Source organism: Apis cerana, linkage group LG5 (genome assembly GCF_029169275.1).
Source record: "Apis cerana isolate GH-2021 linkage group LG5, AcerK_1.0, whole genome shotgun sequence".
In the NCBI taxonomy this organism is placed as follows: Eukaryota; Metazoa; Arthropoda; class Insecta; order Hymenoptera; family Apidae; genus Apis; species Apis cerana.
In genome coordinates, this window is record NC_083856.1 from 8,236,572 (window position 1) to 8,261,225 (window position 24,654).

General features: G+C 40.0%; 1 protein-coding gene across 4 annotated transcripts in view; it reads left to right on the forward strand.

Annotated features, from left to right (window-relative positions):
- The window catches only part of LOC107994407 (sodium/calcium exchanger 3), a 93,072-nt gene that overhangs the window by 25,746 nt on the left and 42,672 nt on the right, over positions 1–24,654 (forward strand). For 3 of the 4 annotated variants that reach the window (XM_062074863.1, XM_062074862.1, XM_062074861.1), the window contains exons 3-5: positions 2,637–2,727; positions 3,722–3,740; positions 23,776–23,967. In XM_062074863.1, the coding sequence (XP_061930847.1) occupies positions 2,637–2,727; positions 3,722–3,740; positions 23,776–23,967 (302 nt within the window). Of the gene's footprint in view, positions 1–2,636; positions 2,729–3,721; positions 3,741–23,775; positions 23,968–24,654 lie in introns of all 4 variants that reach the window. The other variant, XM_028665084.2, reaches the window with a different exon arrangement.

Below are 24,654 nucleotides of genomic sequence, written 5' to 3' on the forward strand. Positions count from 1 at the left end.
CGGAGCACCGTGGCTCGGTTAATGTAAACAGGCCTAACTGGGTTAATGCACATTTGCATTAACGCCGGCCATCGTCGTGCGCATTTCCGAATAACACTCGAACATGTCGTTGACCGGGCAATACTCGTAACGCGAAACGCGAATTAAACGAGAAGAGAGGAGGCAACCGCGTGAGAGAGGCCCCGATTCGATCTTTGGAAAAACTTGAATATTTCGCGGAAACGTTATGATGATCGGTGAGATTATCGTGGCAAAGTTTTCCTTTCATCGAATGATTGCAGAGCTGCCAAGTTCTCGAAAATTTTTTAGATATTTTCCAGAGTGGTAAAGGATAGAAAATATAAATTTAAATTGTTTACGATGCGAGAATTCGTTACAAATGCGAAGAAGATATTCTATCAGGGTTATCAAGATTTCATGGTACAATCTTTGTATCAAATTCGGTCATTTTTTTCGAGAAGGGAAAATAGGACAATTTTCGAGAAATTTTCCGCAACGAATGTTCTTAATTATCGTGACAAAGTCTCTTCCATCCAGAGTTCTCGAAGACCTTTGTACCAAGTTTGATATTTTAACAAAGTTTATACGTTTTCGAGAGAGTGGTGAAGGATAGAAAATTTAACGAAATTATTGAAAAATCGTTTGCAACGCGAGGCAGCAATGCGAAGGATCGAACAGGGTTATCGAGTTCACAGAGATTTCCTTTTTAATTATGCTTTTTAATTATCGAGATTTCAAACTCGACCGATTTTACCCAAGTTGGGAAATAACGATTCGAGTGATCGACGGCGGATAGTTTAGGTCTAAAGCTAACAATCTTTCCTCCCGTGTTCGACTCGTGTGGTCACTGCGCGTACACAGAAACGAGTGTGCATCGATCGACGCGATATAGTTGGTCGCAAACTGTCCGTACGCTTCGAGTCAACGGGTTATCGTCGCGACGTGGCTTCAAGTCTAAGGTCAGAGTTATTTCAGGAAGACTTTGCCTTCGACGAGCCGTGGATATCGAGTGAAAAATACACCGCCGCCCGTTGTTCCTCCATCGCTGCTGCATTGGACAGAGAGAAAGAAAAAATATTCCAAGAATTTTTCCTACGCTGCAAATAAATATCTTTTCCTTCTTTACGAAGAGAAGTGTACAGAGCGACGGATAAAATAGAAAGAAAGGAGAGGATCGTATCAGGCTTATAAGAGATTCCATTTAGCCAGTTTTCAATCAGCCTCTGAGGCGTCTGTGCATCCACACGATCCCCATAATCGAGTAACGGCCGATGGAACGAACGATCCGACGGCTTTTGCCAAATTAGACGTTCAAATTTGAAATTCAAATCGATTCAGACTGGCAGCCAAATCAATTTACCGTGCCGTCTCGCTGTGACAACGCCGAAATCTCTCGTCGATGCGCGATTCTCGGCCGACCTCTCGTTGCACTCACTCTTGGAAACGCAACGGGATCGACGTTAACGTCTTCGTAACGCGACGCGTGATCGACGACGTCTGTCGAAATCCGCCGTTCGAATGAAATTTATGAAACGAAACATATTTTTCCCCGAAATTTCAAACTCGAAGTCTTTTATCCGATGTTGGATGTAATTATTTTCATTATTCTGGAACAGAAACTTGGATTATTGGCCAATCTCGCGTTCATTCGTAGAACAGATTCGTCGTCCGGCCGACGTGTCCCGATTAATTATCGATGCTGACATTGTGTTCCCTTAGCGGTCGCTTTATGACGATATCGATACCGGTTAGTTGGCGTAATGTTATCATAACTCGCGCTTATTGGCTCCGATTACCGGCAGCAATCTAGAGTAATGATCGCGATATACAGAATTTCCACGTTGTTAATTCGAGGGGACAATCGAAACGGGATCTCTCTAATCCGTTGCGTTTAATGGATACTGTAGTAGAATTCGTCGTAAAATATGTCTTAAATTCAAGGATAATGCAAAGTTGTTTGAAGATGGCGCGATCTGTAATTGTCAAAAATAATAATCCCTTTATATTTACGTACTAGTCTCTCTTTCTCTCTCTCTCTCTCTCCATTAATCATCCGTGAACAATCGTTCTCTTTAATTCGTTCGCGTTGAAAAATTTCAGTCTAAACAAATTCTTTCGAACGATGATCGTTGAGTTGAAAATGTTCGAAACAATTTTTTCTTTTCGGAAGAAAAATTTAATAAACAGAATCTCGACGAACACGACTCGAGATATCAAATCATTAAACTTAATCCTTGGAAATCCTACGAAGAATCGAGTTCAAGAGAGAAAGAGAGAGCTGTTTAATTTTGCAACTCGAGAGGAGATCATGAACGAAATTGAGCCGTCTCAAAACAAATTCAATGGACTCGAAAAAGTTGCGGGACTCGAGAAGCGCGTCGCGCGCCTTGGGACCGGAAGTTGCTCGGCCAACAAGCAAAGATCGACGCTTATTTTAAGGCCTCGAGCCGTTCTTTAGCCGTTTACCCAAGTTTAACCGAACTTCGCCTTCGAACTTTCTTTCGAAACTCGGCATGTGACCCGACCCGACCCGACCCGACGAGCTTTCCTCCTACGCGGATTAATAATCTCACGGTATTTTTTTTTACCTTTTCCGCTTTATTATTTTTTTCCTTTTTTTCTTTTCCTTTTTCCAGAAAAGAGATCACGTTGGAGATTATCGAGGAGGATTCGTACGAGAAGGATGCCCTGTTCTACGTCGAGCTGGGTGAGCCACAGTTGCAAGGGGGTGAGTAGTAATATTTTTCTAAACGTATCGTATGAGAATTGAACGAGATTCGTAACTGTGATTTTTCTCTTCGTGGGCGCTTCAAAGAAAGCATTTTTCTTTCACGATCGAGAAATGGAAATTGAAGGAATCGAAGAAATTTTTCAAAGCGAATCTATTGAGAGGGGAACGTCAAAGGGGTTCTATCAATGTCTCTTGTTCAAAATTATTGGAACACTCTAAAGTGGTCGCTGTCCAGTGAAAAAAAAAAAGAAAAAGAGGCAGAAAATTGGCCGCAAAATTTGCTGACTTTCTTTTTTTAATTAAACGGTAACCGCGTTTCCATCGATCGATTTTTTTCATTCGTAATTGTCCGCGACGAAGGGACGAGTAATCTTCTTGATTAATGATCTCTGAATCGTAAATTTTGATCCTTTTTCATTTTTTCGACGAAGCATGCTCGAGTCGTTGTAAATTTTGTGCTGATTTACAGTTTTTCGCGACCTTCGATTTGGCTAATTGCGCGAAATCTCGCAAGTTTGAAATTCGAGGGAAATTCGAAATAAGTGGATCGAGATTAAATGGAGCGTTACTCGAGAAAAATTAGCAGCGATCGGTAGCCAGCTTCCCTAAATTACGCTTCTCACGGGCGCGTTAAGTTATTGGGCCGGAAATTCCTTTTCCCTTTCGCCACGTATAATTTCCGTGAAATTAGCATTTACGATATCGATAGATCGCGACAAGGTTAACCGATAACAAGCTCCGGATTTCGGATTTCGTTTCTTACAAATCGCGAGTGTGGAACGAGCGTGAAATTATTGATCGAGAAGGAAAAATAGGAAAGCGTGTCCACGTGTCGTGAATTGATTTATCGATTGAATCCGATTGATGGAAACAAAAAAAAAAAATGAGAAAAAGAGAAAAATTTCCCAGTGAGAATTTTCGTTATATAAAAAAAAGAAGCATGAAATTGTTAATTATATGTGTAATTTGCTTCACGCGTTTGTCGCAACTGGATCCGACGTGAATGGACGTAAGTCTGATTCTTTTTTTTTTTTTTTTTATTTTTTCTTCATTTAACTCGAAGCTGGATCGATTCGCCGTTCCTGTCGTTTAGCTTCTCCCAAACTGTTTGAATCCGTGACAAACGGCATAGAATCGGTTACCAGCACTTGCTATCTATAAACGCAAACCAACTCAGTAATGGCTCACGTACATTAGAATCTCTCCAATCCGATACAGAGTGTAGTTGCTTTGTACCATTGTAAACTCTGCTCGTTCGTTTCGAATTGCTAGTTCAGCCGCATTAAGCCTGGTTTACACTTGACATCCTCGCGAAAATACGCGAGGGTTTAAACAGCAATTTTCCTACAACCCCCTCCTAAATCACGCGTAATACTTTAGAAACTTTGATCGCCTGGTGAATATTCGCTAATTGTAAAATGGAGCGGAGATAATAAACGACGAATCTTTGCCCCCTCGATTTGTTTCTTTGAAGAACCTTGCGTGTCTATTCGTTTCTTCGAGTTGCCATCTTCTCTTATTAGGGAACAGGTTGATCGAAAAGTAAAGAAGCAAGAAAGAATATATTTAATAAAGGAGATAGAAATGAATATGTGGATGTGGTTCTATCAGCACTCTAAGTAAAAAGGACGATTCGAACAGACAAAAACAGAATCTAAACCCGATTCGCCAAATATACGAATCCTTACAGCTTTAAACCTGTTACCTCGATCTTGAATCATTTTTCTTTTCCTTTCGTACCGTTCTAACAAAAATAACGATCACAATGCTGCTTCTATCCGAAGATGACTGATAATAATAATGGAAGAGGAAGCTTAACTGGTGAAAAATACTTATTCGAGAACCTGAATGAAGAAGCACGTGCGAATTCCTTGGGGAATCCGATAACACAGCTCTTCGGCAAGAAGGTTCGGTTAACAGCGAGCGGGGCGTGGCGTGGCGTGGCGGTGGAGGACATCGATTCGCTCGATTCTCCGCATTCCCGTGACACCGATTGCGTTCCAATAACGTGGAAATCCAACATCGCGAAAATATCGAAGACGTCGACATTATCATCACGCATATCATCATTACACGTCGTCCTGGACGAAACGATCCCCCTCCTTTCGAAGAAGAGGAACAGAAGGTTGCTGCTCGTCTCGCAACGGAATTCATGCTCCTTCGTCCGAGAGAGAGAGAGAGAAAGGGGTTCGAACGATCGATGCCTGGATCGATGGACGAATCTTGGAAACGGATTTACGATAATGGAAACGCGTTATCCGTCACGGAGAATTTTCAAAGAGATTGCCTCTTAAGGGCGGATTCTTGAAGGAAATCCCGTGAAAATTGAAGGACAATAAGGGAAAGAAAAGTAAGGTGGAACTGATTTGGGACGAAATACGTCCGCATGTGTTCCGTTTTCACAGCGGTGTTCTTGGCCGATCGTTGTTAGTGTTGTTTTTGCCATCATGATTTGCATATTACGCGTGGTCTCGCGTTGCTGTGGTTATGCCGCACGACTCATGAATATGGATTAACACGCATTTCGCCGCGGATAATATACGCGGTTTAATATCGTTTGATATCGTTTCCGGTAAACCATAAACCATTTCGCGTTACTTTATTCGTGGACGAGGTGGTTTGTCCACCATGTTTCGATAAGAAGATAAAATCATTGATATCGAATATCAAACGCGTCTTCTCAAGATCGATTTCTCGATAATAGACGAGAGGAAGAGGGTTGTATTTATGACCACTTGTTCTAGGATTAATTAATTGGTTAATTAACGGGCGGTTAGCAGGGAAGGAAGTTGATCAAGAATTCTCGAGTGGAGGTCGAAGGAGAGAGAGCTGAACGGCCTGGTTGGGATAAATGGCTCCGGGGGGGCCGCGATCGGTTGAAAAGCGGAACGATGCAACGTTTTAAACTTGATGAAATCTCTCGATTCGGCCGAATATAATTTCGTTCGATCGCGATTAAAGCGATTAAACCCACTTGTCGACCGTGTATACGCTATCTTTCGTTCCACTTTCGTCTTTAATCGGTTGTGCATTTTTACAATTTGTTCGAAGTCCCTGGAAAACTGGCTCGTCGAGTAGAGCTTCGCCATCGATCCGTAAAATTTGATTTGTTTTCGCTACGTGTCTCACCTACTTAAATTAAGTCGATTTAACAATTTATCATTGCCAGTTTTAATTTTCGAAATATCCAGATGAATAAATACATATTAATCGATTCGAATATTGTCATCGATATCGTACGAGCTGGAATTTTGTACATCGAATTTAAAAAAAAAAAATTTAGAATTTTTAATCGATGAATGATCGATCTATTCGTTAGTTGTCACAGGATATGTATTTTTTTTTTTTTTTGAAATTTTTAGAAATTTGACGTCGACCATCCGTCCGTCGCGTATTGCATTGACAGAAGAGATCTCCTCTTAACGCGAATATGATTTTAATCGCGGCCACGAAATTAAACGTGTCGATGGGAATAAATAACTTTCTCTGGGTGACCTTTGCCCCATATTCATCAACGGAATAATTGCTCTTCTAAGTTTAAAGTAATTATATCGAAGGAAAATTTTATACCATCCGAAGGTTGTTTAAAAATTATTTCAAGGATTCTTAAAGCTGATATAAAAGTTTTTTTTTTTATAAGGGAAATTTTTCTTGTCGAGGAAAAATGCTAAAACTTTCGAGAACTAATTTCACTGCTCAATCAGATTTCCCGTGAAAAATGTTTCTCCGTCGTGTAATCCGTCAGAATTTCCCAGTTATATATAAATTTTTCTAGACAAGATACCTGTAATATCTAAAATACCTATATAAAAAAATTTTGCGATCAATTACATAAAATGATAAAATTACCATGATCATTAAATATCAATTGTCAATTTTCGCAGGTATTTGCAACGATCAAAGATCACACGCAACCAGATTAATTACGTAGAATCATGTGTCTTTTATGGACAACGCATGGTTTAAAAATCATGGAAATGGAATTTAATCACCTATCGTATCGAAATTTATTTAAACTATATCTGTAGATGAGCGGCGAATCGCGTGCATTCAACGAGATAAACGTCCGTGAACCTCGTAGATAACAAATCGGACGGAAAATTACGTAATCGTTCCTTACACTCTCTTATCGTTTGATAGACGACGAGCCGACTACGAGCGGCCTCCACAGTGGTTTCTGACTTCTGAGCCAGCTTGATAAGACGAAGTTGCGTAATTAGGGGAGGGGGATATCAGGGCAGGGATCCAACGAGCGCGTAACAACGTTGCTAATTGACCACCTCTGGTAACGACACGATCGTTACGATTAATTACGCCTCGTGTGGGAATTACCCTCGTTAATTTTCGGTAAAGAGTCGGCTCGTGCTTGAACAGATTTTGACAACGCGTTTTCTCGCTTTGCTCGAAACTCGCTTTCGAGAAAATTGCATAAAGCGACGGTCAAGTTTTCCGAACCGAAACGTAGATTGAATATATATGTATCGTTCGAGGTAAGAGAAGTTTTTAGCTTCTCAATCGTTGCGAAAAATTGAATAATCAAACATTGGGACAGATCGTTGTGTGCGTAAAAGTTAAGCTAAGACGAGAATAATTTTTGAAGTCGGTTTATTCGAGATTGTTCTGTTGATGCGAAAAATATCGAACGTGAGGAAGTATGATGGATAACGTTGCAAACATAGATGAAATATAGATTGATAATTGAAGATAATTCATACGAATAATTCTGATTTTATATATCGGTAAGTAGATTTTATCAAGTGAAGAATATGATAGGATTCGCGCGGGAAGATTTAAAAATTTAAAGAAAGTAAAGAGTTGGAATTTGCATCTTTACAAATTTAAACTCTTACTCTCGGCTTGTTATTCTAAAAAAAAAAAAATCCAATATCAAAGTGCAATCGTCAATTTTTCAATCCACCGCTCAAAATTTAAATGTATTCGACCGATTCAAACGAAAGATTTACGAGCGGAATGATCGAGCGAGGGACAGTTGAGCAAACGCGCGTGGACAAGTTCTTTAAACTTTTTATCGTTTACGGACGATTACAGAAACGAATTCATTTTTTTTCCTCTCGATAAAAAGACGCAATTCGATCAATCGTAATTACGCTACTGCATTAATAAATCGATAACTAATGATATATATATCTGTCTCTCGTTAAAAATTAATTTATGGATCTAGCAAAATAAATTGCCGCTCGCGTAAAATAAACATCATTATAGCGATACATACTAATCGCGTGTTTATCTTATCGCTGGCAACTGATGCTTCAATTTGCGAAAGTATTCTCGTGTTTTGCACTCTCAAACGTTCAAAGATTGACAAACATTCGAGATGTGAATTATCTATCCTTTAAAAAAATCAAAAATTGATAACACACGTTCGTGCGGATTCTCGTCCTGTGATCGAATTTTCCAAAAAAAAAATAATAAAAGAAGAAAAAGAAAAAGTGAAAAATGAAAAAAATTTACGTACACGCGTTCCATACAGAAAACAACATCGTCATCGTTGTACACATTTTTTTTTTTGCAACTCGTTGCATTTTTTTTTCACAATTCTATTTTGCACCGATAAAAAAAATCTATATCCGCAAAATGGAAGCGCGATGATCGCTTCGATTTCTTCAACGCCGAGTAGTGTTAATAGCCGTGGGGCGAGAGAAGATATATAAAAAGGAAAAAAAAAGTTAGGACATAATGCGCGAGAATTTCTAATTCTAATAATTATTTCACGATCCCAACGATCGTTTAATAATAGAGCATAGTGGTGACGTAACATGAACGCGTCATCATTCAACGTCCCACGTGAAATGATGCTTCGACCTTACATAAACGAACGTGGACGGGGATATTAATAAATGCCTGCGTGCATGCGAGTGAAAGTGAAATTGACGGAAGAATGGGGAGGATGGTCGATGGGGATGGTTATCGATTCGAAAAAGTTGTTGATGCAGGGCGACGAGTGAAAAGAGGGATCGAGAGTTTTTTTAATCGGATGGCAGGGGAGGAGGGGGGGTCGAACGTTTCTTTCAGAAACGGGGAAACCTTGCTCCACTTTTTTTCGCGCCAGCGCGTTGAAATCGCGCGATTCCGATATTTTTCCCGTTGCTTCGATTCACTTTGATTATCGTCACTTTCAATTATTCTATTCCCTTTTAATTAAGACGGGTGGGGAGGAGGATGTGCGAGGATTTGCGCGGATTCATTGCTCGTGTATTCTGTCTATCGATATATCTATATGTACAAGAATATCGAAAAAGAGGAGGAAGATTGAAAGTATACATTTTTTTCGCTCCTACCATTACTGTTCGCTCGTTAGATTTGCGAATTTTCAAATGAAAATTCGATCTCGAATTTGATCATCGGGGCGTCGAAGAGCGGCCAAACTTTTTCCAATATCCTATATCTTCTCTATATATGACTGGAACAAGGGAGAATCGATAACGTGCGTATATTTACCGATTTATGAATCATTTCGTTGAATAAATCGGGGAGGAATTATCGCTCGAAACGGTTGGCATGAATCAAGAGAAAAAAAAAAACGGTTGACGTTTGAAAAGCGCGAAAATGGGCGCGAATTAACCGCATCGGGACGAAATAGAGATCGTAATTTTAAGCTTTTACCGGCGAACACACTCAACGGGGCCATTAATCCGTCCATCACGCTTTTTGAAAACGTCATCCTCGTGGCCAATGCTCGACCCAATGTCGCGTCCTTGCCTCGATTTTTCTCTCTCTTCTTTTTCTCCTTTTCTTTTCTTTCTTTCTTTTTTTTTTTTTTTACGACTATCGAGAATCCTTGCTTTGTGCGCGAGGAAACGAGCGCGGCGGAATGAAAGTGGAACGGTTGAAAAATAAAAAAAAAAAAAGAAAAATAAAGAAGAAAAAGGAGAAAGAGAAAGGGTAAGGACGAGTGTCCAACGGTAAAACGGCGTGGAATGACGACGCAGTTGGTTTTTCTGCCAGTCATCGGGGGAATTAGTTTCGTTTCGTTTCGTTTCGCGTAAAAAAGAATGGAGGGAGAAAGAAAGAGAGATTCCGGGCTCGTGCTTTTCGCCCACTTTGTTTTGGAAGAATAGATCGTTCTCTTCGCCATCTGCTGGTCCCTTTCCGCGTGGCCCATATTTTTAGCGATGCACACGTTCGAGGATGGCCACGACGAACGCCAGAAACGCACTCTCGCGAGGAAAGATCACGCCCGAATATCATAGGCCGGTTTTGAAACGGAAGAAGACAACATTTTTCGAGATCCACCTTTGAAAGTTAAGATTTTTTGATTCCGTTTGCTTGGATTGAAGGGATATCTGTTAAGCGGATATCTGGAATCGACCAAGTCGAAGCTGTTTTATCATCGTCCATAATTCTTCGTTTTCGATTTACTGTAAGAGTTTATCAGAGTTTATGCTGCTTTACTTTTCTTTTCCTTTTTTTCTTTCAAGATTCCCGGTCCACGCTGTTAGCGACCTAGAAAATCTGTTTCTCGTCACGTTGCGTAGGCGCAGAATCGAATTAGAAGCTGGTTTTATCACTGTTTTTATCGTCGGAAGCCACCTCCGGTTGCGTCCTGCTTCTTGCCTTTATACATCTCGCGTGGGTGTAAGAATCTTGGTTTATAGCTCGTTTAATTGCGCGCGAAGGAGGAGGAACGTGATGCAATAACACGACAGCACGAAGGATGCTCGAGGATCGTAACGTTCAAGGTCGAATCCCGTGTCGCAAACCATCCTACAAGGGAAACTCGTATTTTCTCCCTTCAACGATCCCGTCAATTTCTCTTTGTCAATTTCCCCCTTGTTACCATAATACGACGATCGCGATAATTAACGGGATAAACCTTAATTCCGAGCCGGGGGGATTATCTTGCGCGACGAGAGTTCACGAGAGTTTCGATAAGTTTAATTAAAAGGGCGGAAAAGTTTCAAGTTGGATACCCCTCCGATACCACGCTTCAATTTTTCTTCCTTTCTTTTCTCGTCGTCACGCGACGAGAAATCGTATAAAATATTCCTCCTCGCTACTTTTAAACAGACTCTAAGTAAAGAGAGAACATTTCTCGTCATTCAACGCTTCTGCGTCTCTCTCTCTCTCTAATAATTAAAAAAGCTTGCCAACAATTTGCCAATTTGATTCAAGATCAAACGCGTTTATACGCGCAAAACATATCGAATTGGGATAAGAGCGAAAGCGAAACTTTCTTAAGAAACGATCGATCGAACGGACAGGATTGAAAAACGTTGGATGATCAATTTGTGGAGGAAAGGGGAGGGGGAGAGGGGTGGAAAGATGGAAAGTTTGTTCGACGTGGAAAATGGGCGGATGCGCGGGAATAATGGGATTAATTAAAGGCGACGGTAGAAATTCAATCGAATTAATTGACCCCTAAGAGCTTAGGGAATGGAGAACATCGATTTGTGGCGGTGCATTATGGGGAGAGTGTGGCGCGGTGTGATTTAGCGAGGCCATCGAATCCGCTGTAAGACACCGGCCATTCGAAATTTAATGGAACTTCCGCCAAGTTTTCTAATAATGTAACCGCGATTAAACAAACTTCGTTTCCCCTCCTTCTCCCTCTTCTCTTTTTCCCTTCTCTTTATCCATCGGATCGAGCCCTCTTCTTCCGGTTCCTCGATTCGTTCGCGGCGTGAAATAATAAAATCGGGCGAGCAACCACTTCCTCCTCCTCCTCAATTTCTTTCTCATTGTCCCGTTTGTTTTCCCTCCGCGACGAACCAATGAGAGGACAATGGAACGGAGGAAAATCCAATGGGCTTTTCGTGTCTTTTTTATGAAATGTCGAAAAATAAGATTTTTATTAATTCTTCTTAGATGCTTCTCTTGTTATTCCTCGGTTTGTGGAATTTCTCGTCGTTATTTCTTGCCTTGCGGATCAATAAAGTTTGAGCCGAGAGAATGGAGACTCCTGTTTGATCCAAGTCTTAGGCAGAGAAGAGTCTCGACAAAAGTGTCGAGCTTCGATAAATATTCTCCCGCGTATCTGTTAATCCCTTTGTTGATCGAGTAAATTAAAATGATTGAATACTTAAAATTTTTTAATATCTTAGATTCGATATGAATGAATAAAATTTCCTGTATAATGTCTACGATACTTGAGAATACTTCAAAAATTTTGAGTGGTCAATTTTTTTTTTTTTTTGAATGCCATCGATTTCGAATATCTACAACAATTACGATCCCGATAATTTCTGATAACCGCGATTTCCAATGCAACCAATTTCCAATTTAACCTCAATTTCGAGTATCCAGTAATTTCAGATATCCAACCAGATTGGAAAACTTTTGACGTGAAAAAGACTTTAATAACGTCCACCTAGGGTTAATGTAACAATAGAATCGAGATGGAAAAAGGATAAATAATATAGCGAGAGAACTATTTCTCATTCCTATATCTGTTTTTTATTCGCGACTGGATACAATTCACGAGATAAAATATCGTTCTACAACGTTTAAAACCTTCCATTCGTTGGATGTTAGTGTTCCCTTGTGACTTTTTTCGCCTTACGTCTCCCTTCGTTTCGCGTGTTACAATTTCCAAGAAATATAGCCACAGCCTCAAAGCCGGAGAAAAATATGGTGCACGTGCGATACGCGGTACAAACGAGCCTCGGTCGAACCTTCTTAAGACCTGCTTTTCCACCGCGCTTGAAAAAAGGAAACGATGGTAGTAAATCCACTAGTTTTTCCTCTCTCCCGTTCGAAACGAGCGCAATTAACTCGAACTTGTGTATTTTTCATTAAGGGATTAATAGAGTAGGAGGGATTTGAATCGGTTGGAAAGCCGAGACGTGATTCGAGCAAGTCTCGAACGTCTCTTTTCCCAGGTAAATCGGGTGGTAATTGAATTGATTGAAATGGTTACGGTACAGAGACATGGAGTAATCATCGTCTCGCCTAGAGAGTACATCGTTGAAAGTAAATGATAAATGAATCGATGGAAAATGGAGTCGAATCGTTATGGAATTAGACGCGCTTAATTATCCGGATATTGGAAATAATCTGGAGAAGGGAAGAAATATCGATTTACGCTCGTATTTATTCGTAAATGGGGAGAGAGAGCCCTTGGGCTCGAGGAGGGCTTAAATGAACACACGAAGGGGGTATTGGAGGGGTTGTTAAAGCGGATGTGTCGATCAACCGAAGCGTTCACTGGAAATGGAGAATCGGAGAAACCGATGGAAAATTATACGCGGGAGATCGAAGGGAAATGAGATCGCGAGAAATGAGAAACGCGATGAAATATTGAGAGGATATGTACGTATGTATACTTGGCGCACTTCGTGTCTCGAGATCATTCATCGGAGGATTGCGTGAGTATCGTGTACTCGCAGTTTTAATAATTCAACGGTAAAAGAATTTCAAAATCGTCCAGAGATACTTTCTCTATTACTCTCTCTTACGAAATTGAGGAATTATAACTTTCGAAACGCGATGTCTTCTAACCTTTTTTTCTTTTTTTTTTTCTTTTGGAATATCGAAAAATTCATGCGAATTCGAAACTTGAGATCGAAATTAAAAAACGCAGTCTACTCGAAATATGATATTTTTAATTTCTTTTTTTCCAAGCTACAACCACGCAAGACTAACGTTATAAGCAGGGATGAAAATTAAGAATTTTCGTAGCGTTATATCGCGTGCTCTAATTAGCGAGTAATTTGCTTGTCTAAATCGAATTAAAAAAAATTAAAGCGGTACGTTCCAACGATTTTTTAAAATTTCCTTGCTCGAATCGAGAGAAAGCATCGCATAAGTTGGAACTTTATCAGCGGCGGGACACCTGGAACGAGGTAAACGACGAAGTTTCTCTCTGTCAAGCTTCGAAAGTAAAAAGGAGTAGTTACGACGTGGTTTTTATACAACGGTCGACGTATGCCTCATCGTCGATTATTTCACTTTTTTCCCCACTCCATTTCTACCCTCGGCTTCCTACGACCTTGGCTCCATCTCTTCCGCCCAACCCCCTCGTCCACTATTTCCGCCTTTCTCCTTTCTTTTTCGTACCATGGATCCTCGTTCTATTTTATTCCTCTCCTTCCATCGTTTGTGAAACACTCGAACAATCATCGTGTACAGCAAACGAGTTTCGAGCGATCTCTAGGAACTAGAGAGGGGTTGGTTGAGGATTTTCGCGCCGTGTATGCTATCGTTCAATTCTCGTGGATAATGTTATTCGACAAATTCCAACGAAATCTTTTCCAAAGGGGAGTCTCCCCTGTGTTCCCCTCGATTCTACGGTTTCTGCTCTTATTTTATTAAGAGGATTAATTCTTTGTCCCGAAAAAGGAACACGAAATACAGCTCGTACGAATATTTTGTCTCTCTTCGCTTCGATGCGATACCGGGTTTTTTTGAAAGGCGAGGAGCTCGATATTTTAAATTTAAATCGAATCCGTGGCGAGTGATAAGAATCATGGCGAAAATCGTACGTTGAAAATGAAAGGAAATGTATGTTTGGCCGCGGAAAAATATGAAAGTCTTTCTCCGGGGACCGATTGTCGAAGCGGATTGAAAGGGACGGAGAGGGGTTCCGGATATTGGAGGGAGAAAAATAGAGAGGGAGAGAGAGCACGGGGTGAAACGGATAATCCGGAATTTTGAGGGTGGATCGAGTGTGTAAACATGGCTGCTTGGAACGAATGACTCGTCGTCGTTGGGAATTGTCGGGATGCCTCGGAAACCTCGTCGTGTATTTTCGATTTTATTTTTAACGGGAAAGGGAAGGAAGGATCGATCACGATCGAACAAAACGAGTGAGCTTCGAAAGGAGCCGCGGTCGCAAAAGGAGATGATGAATCGATGTTAAAAAGAAAGATACTTTCTTACTCATTAGCCGCTCATTAGATGTTAAAAATTATAATTTCTGGATGATGCCAATTTTATTCGAGTATTCCAACTGATTCGACGTTAACGACGTTTCGAAGCGATATTGTGATCAATATGTACGCACTTTTTGAATATACTTGATATTTCAACAATATTTTACCCAGTGGACGTATAATATTTGCGCGAGGATATTTTACTTTTATAAAATTTATTCTCCAAAAAAAGAAGAAAAAAGAAAGGGAGGTTTTAGAATGATAAAAGAGCTTCGATTTTATAATTACCAGAGGAGACGATAGATTGACAGCCACGAAAAATTGGTATTTGGAGAATGAAAGCATCTCTCTGTTGCGGAAGGGAGGGAGGAAGGGATCCGTCCTCGACGGGATTGTTTTTATTACCATTCTATTGAATTTCTCTTTGACGAGTACGAACGTTTCGATGATCGAATCGCGAACGTTGCGGCCTGATTGCCCGCGATTGATAGTCCCGCCGTGGCTTCCACACCGTGCGCGCCATTGTTGGGTCTCTAATGAATTATTCCCCCTCTTTTTTCTTCTCTCTTTTTTTCCAAAAGGATGGCCGAATATGAATTATCGTTCGATCGATCCGGAGAATATTATTTTCCTTTCGAATGGGAAACAGTGCGATGTGAGTCGACAGTTTGTTGGACTAATTTCGCAAAGTAGCTACGAAACTCGGACACCATTAAGAGATCCTCTTCGAGAGGATCTTCTTTCTTTGTTTGAACACGTAGAAGCGGTGTATACAGGGTGGCGCAAGCGAAAGGAGGATGACCTAAAAAGGACGAAATAAAATCTTTGCTCCGTGCTCTGACAGCTTGTCGCAATAACGAATAATAAATAACGAATAATTTGTACTTAAAATGAATCGAAATCGCGACACTTCGAAAGATATTTGAACATATTTTGCACGGATTCTCGAGAATTCTTTACTTTCTTTTCTTTATTTTCGTAGTAAGGTAATCAATCTGCATTGATAGCAAAGAATTCATTTCAGAGAAAATTGTGATACGAAAAGAATAAATCAGAAATATTAAATACAAATCCTTTCCAATAGATCCTTTCTTGAGAAAGGAACAGTTCCATCCATCATCGTACGATAAATATAATATCGTATAATAAATAATTCAATCGATCATCTCTAATTTGCCAAATTGAATCATTCGAAATTAAAAACTTTTAACGATTAAATTTTCGAAGCCTCATGCATTTCATGGAAGGAAAATTTCGAAGAGGCTCACCCGGTACACGAGCACGAGTGGCCGCGTTACAACGATCCCGATACATAGCCGTTGGATACATTCTCTTCACCGTTGCGGCTTATCTCCCCGAGTCGGGAAGTAAGCAGAGAGGGTGGGGAGAGGAGGAGTTGGAAAACTGTTTCCGAAAGGATTTTCCGCGGTCCAAGAGTTTCAACAACTTGGAAGCAATTGTGCCCACCCTTAATTGCTCGGCCTCGAGAATTCCAGCTTTCAACCGGGGGTTGAAAGCTTTTCCCCGGGAAATTGAATCGAAACCCGGTCTTGCTCGCGCCTTTCCAACGTCATCGATAAATATTCGAGCGTGGTCACAGAGGGAAATGAAGATAAACGATCGGATGGGAGCTTCCTAGTCTTGGAGGAAAAATGATCCTCGAATCTATGGCCGCCATCGCTTTCGATCGATCTCTGCTTAAGGAATGGAATAACTTTTACACGCATGGACGATAACTATTTCGACCTATTGTTCTGTTTCCGCACGCGATTCGGACGGATTTTATTATATGTCAATCGTCGTTGTGATCTTTATTGACGTCCATAGATTGATTTACTCGATCGTTCGATCGTCGAGAGAGAGAGAATGGAAGGAAATTTTTTTGTATTTAGAGAAAATTCGACAGGGGTATCTTATATAGCGTGATTATCGAATAATAAGAATAGTAAGTTGAATTAAAGATTACCAAAATTTGATCTTGTTAAGATGATCTTGTTTGTTAGATTTACAGGAGATATCTTCTTTGAGGGCTCGCCTCTCCCGACCACCAATCGATGCTATGCCAGTCCTGTGATATTATTAGTAATTTATCCTTTTGAGGCATTCATTGATCGTGTCTCGAACGCTTTTACCGATGTCTCTGATAAATTTTCGCGCAGAACAAAAGTGTCGAATGAATTCACGTCGATGTAATTCCAGATAGAGATTCTAAAAACCCTTGATGAACGTATTATGCAACGATGCGTAGTACGTAAGCGAGCATCGTAATGAAAAGCTCAGTCGGTAAATAATGGAGGCGAGAGAGAGAGAGAGAGAGAAAGAAGTCGGTGTATTCCATCCCCGCATTCGATGTTTTAACGAGCATAAATACCTGATCAGTTGAGGGGGGGTTTTTAATTAATTAACACAGGTGAAAAGTGCACCGTCGTTTAACGTTGTCTGGTCGAAGCAACGTTTGTAATTGAAAGGAACGAGAGAAAAGCGTTGCCGCATTCGCAGCGCCGCTGCTAGTTGCGCCGCTTTCATGGCGCAACTAATTAGCCACGGTAGCGGTTAGGTTTCACGATGCGCCTAATACGTTTACGTCATTTTACGTGCATATAAGCGCCTCTCTATAGTTGCCGCGCGACGAAACGCTCGATCGTCCCAAAAATTATGCACAACGAAACTTAGCGTCGCGGGTAAAATCGAACTTGGTCGATCAATTCCATTTGTCCGTCCGTATTTTTTCGAAAATAACGTTTTCGACGAGGGAGATTTCAGATTTTGCAATTTGTAATAATGGCATTCAACACGTTTGTTATCGCGTATACGTGACGTGTTCCATTGCTTATTAATTTTTATGAAATTTTCTAATATTCAATAAATGTGATCCTGCGTATTGGAAAGAACGATCAATTTTCCTGTCACGCTTTTATTCTTTGCAATTTTTTTATATATCGTGTAAAATTAACGTAATCGAAGAGACTTACTTTCATACTTTGATTACATTATATTTAAAATATATATATATAATTAATCGTTCCTTTTAACACGCATAATCATCTTCATTTTCTCCGAAACGAATTATAATTCATCGCGTTCTTCATCTTGCAATAGATTAAAACGTAGAGGCAAAAGAAGGTGAATAATTAATGAAACGGTTGCAGGGATCCGTCGGTTGATATAAGAGGGAAACAATGATTGGACGCGAGAAACCGTAAAAGCGCATGCGTCTGTTCCCAAAGTTTTAGGAAGCTTCTAAATGCGCGCGTTCCTAAAATAGAAAAGATCAGACCGAGGAGTGAAGCAACGTTCGTGTTTAATCCCGTAATCCACTTAGGATGCGGCAGCCACGAGGCCGTCTATAAAGGCCGGATACACCGAACTAACCCTTTAAATGCTTCAAACAGCCGAGAGAATTTCGTTTTACGGATATATATATATATATATATATATATATATAGGAGGAGTCGAAATTTTTTCGATCGAATTTTCTTTCGTAATAAGGAAAGTTCGAGAACGGGACGCAAAATGACGGTGGATCCCGGAAAGGCGATAAATCGTATCGCCTCGTAGCTCGATCGATTAATCGATTTCTCCTTTTCCCTTCGTTGCCCGTTTCCATTATTAATCTCGTTCCAAGCGATAAATCGTCCCGCTCGTTACGTTTGAGCACCTTTTTAATACGCTTCGCGGGGGGACGACTTCCCCAAACTCGATCGTTTTTCGGAATCAGCTCGATCATTTCCATCCATCTCTACCATCCGATATTGAAAGCGACAGTAGAAACATCAAGGTTTTCGTATTTAATTAATAAGGGGATTAATAAGGAAGATGATTGAAGCTTATGTATAATGAAAATTATAAAATGACTTTCGATGAACATTTTTCTTCGATTTGGTGGAACTTGTTTATTTCGCGAGTTTAAAAAAAAAAAAAAAGAAACGAGTTTCGTGGGAAATGTTTTTATAATGGCGAGATACTTTAATTTAGTAAAAAAAAAAAAATTAAAAAGCCGTATTATATTTCAAATTTAATTTTTCGATTATTATAATATTTCTCTCCGCTGTTTTTCCATTTCCACGAAATGTTTTCTATTTTTGTTTCGTTGGCCGGCGATTGTCGCTCGCTCTCTCTCCCTCTCCTTCATTTTTTTTCTCCATTTTATCTTCTTCCGCGATTCTCATTAAACGGCGCTATTAAAAAGAGGGACGGGACGACCGTGACCCGATGGAGAGGGGGTGGAATCAGGGTGCGGTCGGGACCCCGTCTCCTCTCCCAATTACGGCCACTGCCGGTTTCGCTTCCCGGAAATTCGAGATGTCGTGAATGATACAAATTCATCCCGGATATCCGGCGAAAAAAGTAATCCTAAGTCGGGTGCAAACGAACCTATACTGTTTAATCGAGATCAAGACACGTTCTCGAGTGTTAAATTCCGTTGTGCATGAAATGAAAAATTAGAGTAAAAGTAATCGTATGGCTGGAAGAAAGGAAAAAATCTTCGAAAAAACCGACAATTTCTCTGGATAAAAAAATTGCTTGATACGATGAACGTAAGAGAAGAATTAATGAAAAATGGAATTTCGTCGAACGGATTTTTCTTTTTATTTATTTGTTTTCTCTCTAAATGAGAGACTTTTAGAAAGAAACTTTTAAAATTCTCGACGATGTTCGACTAAGACGTTCTATTTCACCCGGTCGAGCGAATTATTGCGGGATTGTTGTGTTTTTACCGAGGGAAGGGGTAGAATTGCCCCCAGTGCAGGGGAAGGGTTGCACACGTTCCAAAAGGATGATAAATAGAAGCGTTTCTGGGTCGCGTTGAGGCCGGATGTTAGGCTGCTGACATTTCTAACGCGATTAAACGCGTTTACAAGCACTGCTCGTAAATAACAGAGCTCAAATGTTGCCGCGAATGTTTGCCGCCGGAGCTTTGTTCCGAAGCTTATTCTAATAGGCGTTATGTTTCTCTGATCGTGTTTCAACCTGGTTTGGGATAAATTGGGAGACGATGGATGATAATGATCGTGGAATTATATGTAGATACGTTTCAAAGATTTATGGATATAAAAGAGAAATTGATAAAAGTCGTGAACGATGGAATGATGGAGAATCAATGCACTGCGGTTCGATGTTAAACCAATATTAAACAAGTATTAAACAAGAGTGTTGCAAATGGAAGGAAAAATTGGATAAAAGCGGTTGAAATTTGTTGAGATTAAATTATCGATAATATTTAAACAAACGCAATTCTCAATATTCGATGTTTAATAACTGTACACTTCCGATCCGTGTAAAGTGTACGAATCAAATAACGAGGACGATTCTCTTACATCTCATTTTCGCGTGGCAACGAGGAGATTGATCGATCGAGGGAGCAGCTCTTGCTTTCGACGAGAAGTCGAAGATTGATTTCAACTTTGGATCTCGTCGAAGATTTTCATTTCTTTCCTCTCTCGATTTTACGATAATGGAGAAAAATTAACCACCCGAAAGAACAAGTGTTGTGACCTTTAAAGAAGAATGAAATTGATCATCGTAACTTGACTGTGGATCATGAGAGAGCCGTAAACGAGCTGGAAAGGGCAACGGGGATTTTATTTTTCGATTGTATGGTGATAACCGAGGAAGGAGAAAAGCAGACCTCGCGACCTTTAACGTCCAACAACAAGTTCGTTACCTCTTGAGGTCCTCTTGAACGTCGTCGAGCTGTAAACGTGGAAAGGGCAATGAAATCAACGATTCGTGAATCGTCTTCCAGCGAAACTCTCGATGGAACTCGAGAAGCAAAGCGGAAGTTTCGTTGGGAATCGATATCGAGGCCGTGGACGAAAAGAAAAAAAAAGACGCGTGTCGAGAAATCGAATTCGAAACCGAGAAATTGGAGGATATATCAGCAGATTCGTGGAGGGATTGGTTTCGCGCGAGCTTCTTCAACGGGATAAGGAGCTTGTTCGAGGAACGGGATGATGCTAAAAGCCGCCGAATGGAATAATATTTCGGCTGAGATTCGATGGAATTTCGAGCCCCTTGCGTATAGGAAAATGCGCAAATTCCTTGAAATCGCGTTGCAAGAAGTAACTGACACAAAAGCACACATCCGTCTATCAGAGATATAAATAGATCTCATATTTGCAAGTTTCTTGCTCCGTTTTTTTTTCCCCCTTTTTTTTCAATATCGTAAACTTACCTCGGCGATTACATCTCGATAGATATATTGGTTGTCATTTCTAGATAAAACTTTATTCGTATAATTATTTTGACAGGATTGATCGATGTCTAGAACGTTAGATTTACACGTACAATGATCGTTTTATATGGAAACTTGAGGTGTTTCACAAAGGAGTATGTGAATTCTACTCGTGTAAAAATAAATCGAGGAAAGAGAATAATTTTCTCGCGTGGGGAAGTCAAAATATTCGATAATATGGTTACACGATAAAATTTTATTCTATATTATTAATATAACTAATAATCAGATTCGTTTGAAGAGCGTTCAAACCTTACATTATCCTTATACCTATGATATATATAAAAGAAAAGACATTTTAAATATAGTCGTTGAGCAGATAGACTGCGGATGACGTAAAATCGATCTTTCGGCTCGAACGTCGATATGACGTGGTGCGTGTCTTTAATCACTTCGTCCGTCACGACGACGACGAGAAAAATATTATTTTCAAAGAATAGACGAGGGGAAGAAAGTCCAACCGGATAGAATAACCGATGAAACGAACGAGAATTCGAAGAATTTTATCCGAATTACGACGTTTCGAGGGACGAGAGATGGCGAAAAATTGAAGGCGTTCGAGTTGAGGGGATGAAGAAGATGGATAAAAGGACCTGGACGGATGGAACGATACCGAGTCATGCCTCGGAGTAGAAATTTAACAATTGGTTTCCATTCGAACGAAAATGACGATCGAATTTATCGTCTTAATACTTGTAAAATTTTTTAAACAACTCGTCTGTTCAACCATTCTCTATTCCCTGTATAATTTCTATCTTAAACCGATATTTTATAATTGCACTGTATTTTTTTAACATCGTACGAAAAGGAATTTCACGAATTGAATTGAATTGAATTTTTATGGCGAATTTAATTAAATTGTGAAATGTAGCCATTACTTTATCGATATCGTAAAAATTTGGATACAAAACAATCGACGTGGAACAAATATCGGACGGTCCATCACGTTGCAAAATGGACAATCAGTCTTGTAAATCGCGTGTCGGTTGTTTGCTCGGTAAACTCTCTATCGATTATCCTGGATTTGCGTGATAGTCTTCGATCCCCGTGCACTTCCGCTCGTGTAATAGTTATCTACGATATCAAACATCTGAACAGGCGTTCTCCCTTAAATAAAGGAGATAGAAATCGAGAGAACAAGTAGTAACAGGTAAATCGAATTAACGTGGAACGAAAAGCCTCGTTCGAGCCTTCTGGGAACTTTCCAAGAAACATCAGCCGTAAAATCGCCAGGTTTATATACGAATTTTTCTTTCCTGCTCCGTTTATGAAACAATTTAAATAGAACACGAGAAATTTTGAAACGCGAATGAACGCTTGTTTCCAAGATCTTGTCAATCTTATTTAAAAAAAAGAAAAAAAAGTGTGTAAAAGTTCGCATTTTATTTAAAAATGTTCATCATCGTTTTATTTCTACGATTCTTCTCCTTTTATAAATTTATATAAATGCACGATAATCGCGCAACATCTCCGCAAGCACAAATGAGTTCTTCCGTACCTACTTCTTTATTCCCAAGTCTAAATTCATAAATCATGAACGCACTTTTCATCTCCTCTCTCGCCACCTTTACTCGCACATGAACAATGAAATGTTTAAACAAATGGGGGTATGAGCTGCTAAATAAGACATAAATTTCTGTAAAAAAAAAAAAAATAAAACGTGCAGTAGATGTGCTATCAAGTCGTTATCTCTTCCTTAATGACATTCAACGTTATACAAGAGATGCACAAATTTTTAATTATTTAATCTAATGGATAGCCAACATTTTCCATCACTCCTCGTTTCCATCATCATCTTTTACCCCTCTCAAATCTTCTTACAATAACGATAATAATTAATGTGTACGAAACGCTTAAAATTTTTTAATCAAAAACAAATTTATTTCTTACCTTGTTTCCAAAAAAAAAAAAAAAGAAACACAACTGTCTCTTCTTCCCTTCCCTATCATATTTTTCTCCGCACAGATTGCCCGCAGGGAAGGAAGGAAAAATCCTCCGTGACGCAACACGCGCCGAAATCGATATGACAATCTTTCGAACCGATGCGCATTCTAAGCCGATGATAAATGCATTCGCCCGATACGTGTACACACGCAAACGATCGTATTTCACGTCACGGAGGAAATGAGTTCGGTTGCATCGGGGAACTTGTATTGAATTAAGGGATGAATGGATGCTGTGGAAAGAAAGAGAGAGAAAACGAAGGAAGGAGGGGATAGCAGAAAAAGAACAAAAGAGAGCACATTGGAATTCGATTTTGTTCCAGGCTACCTGAACGCAGCTAACGAGAAGAATATTTACAACTCTTTTCGAAAATTCGCCCAACTAGGAATAACTTTGAATAACATCGAAATCTTCTGTGAAATTCACTTCTACGAAAAATCAACGTTGTGGAAAGATTATTATCGTTGCTCGATTTAGATTAGAACGTGAAGTACATCCCCTACCGATAAGCATCCATTTGTATTCCCAGCTTCTTCTTCTTCTTCGTTATTCGCTCTATTGTTGCGGAACGATGTATCTTCTCGTGGAAACAGCGTTACCAGGATATTTATTCAACGTGCACGTTCGAATATATTTGCGCGAAACGAAAATGAAGCGGGGCCAAAGACTTGGGAGGAAGGGGAATATACGTTCAGGGGTATAAATCAGCGTAAAAACGATTCGTAACGTAATTCATAGAGAGTTAGTTAGCTACGATATACATATATATATGTATGCAAGTAGTAAGTATCGATAAGAAATTGACGCTCGAGTGGTGACAGCCGATATATGGTCAGACTTTGGCGAATTAGTATTGGAGCCTGTTGTGTTTTGTATAATTTATAAACGCGTGATCGAAGAAATTGATTTTCTTTGCATTCTTCATTTCTTGAAATTTTCGACCACAAGTTTCGACCATATATTCGGCAACGGTAGAATTTTTCGAACATTGGGTGAAACTATTTGATCAGGGAGTCTGTGCGATCTGTTTTTAGCCGAGGCAGGGATCGCAGTAGCGGCGGAAATGAAGCAGCCGGAAGAGCGGACCGCCGAGGAAAAAATGGCGTTGCTCGGGAAACCGAAGTTGGGCGAGGTGTTCAGGGCACAGATACGGATCAAAGAGTCGAAGGAGTTCAAGAATACCGTGGACAAACTGGTGCAAAGGGCCAACGCTTCCATACTGCTTGGTGAGTCTTTTTTTTCTTCTTTCCGATTTAAAAAATTCCCTCGAGACTTTTCTCAAACTTGTTCGAGAAGAAGTTTGAACAGTTTCAATTTTCAATTTTTCGCGTACTTTTTTAAAAGACCTTTTTTCCTTCGCTAACTCTTCTCTCACCGACGATTTTCTCGTCTTCTTACATACCTTTATTTCTGCATAATTTTGGAAATTAACTTCTCGTTCCGCTTATTTTAAAAATGGACGTTTTACGAGGTGAAACGCTCGAGAACTCGATTCTTGTCCCTCCGAGGACTACTTTATTCCCTCTAACAGGCGAGACAGCCTGTTTTCTTCCTTGATCCTCCAGCATTTTATCATTTCAGCCGGTTCTCGTCCTCTCTTATTTTCCACCTGCATTATCCACCACTTCAAATCCTCCTTATTGTACCACTCGAGTGTAAATTTGTCCGTGAACAGACCTTGATTAAAGCAGGGCAGGCTGAGAAAGTGTTAAGCTGTTCCACTGGCGAAAGGAAACAAACGGAATCACGCTTAAGACTGCGCCTGATGAAGAACAATTAGAAAGGAAGAATACATCCATTTTTAGCAGCTTTTCTTTTTTGGCCTGGATCTTCACCATTTCTCTTTTTAAACATTTTCTTGGTAAAACGTTTAATACACAAGAGGATGAGATTTTTGTTCAATATTTGATCTC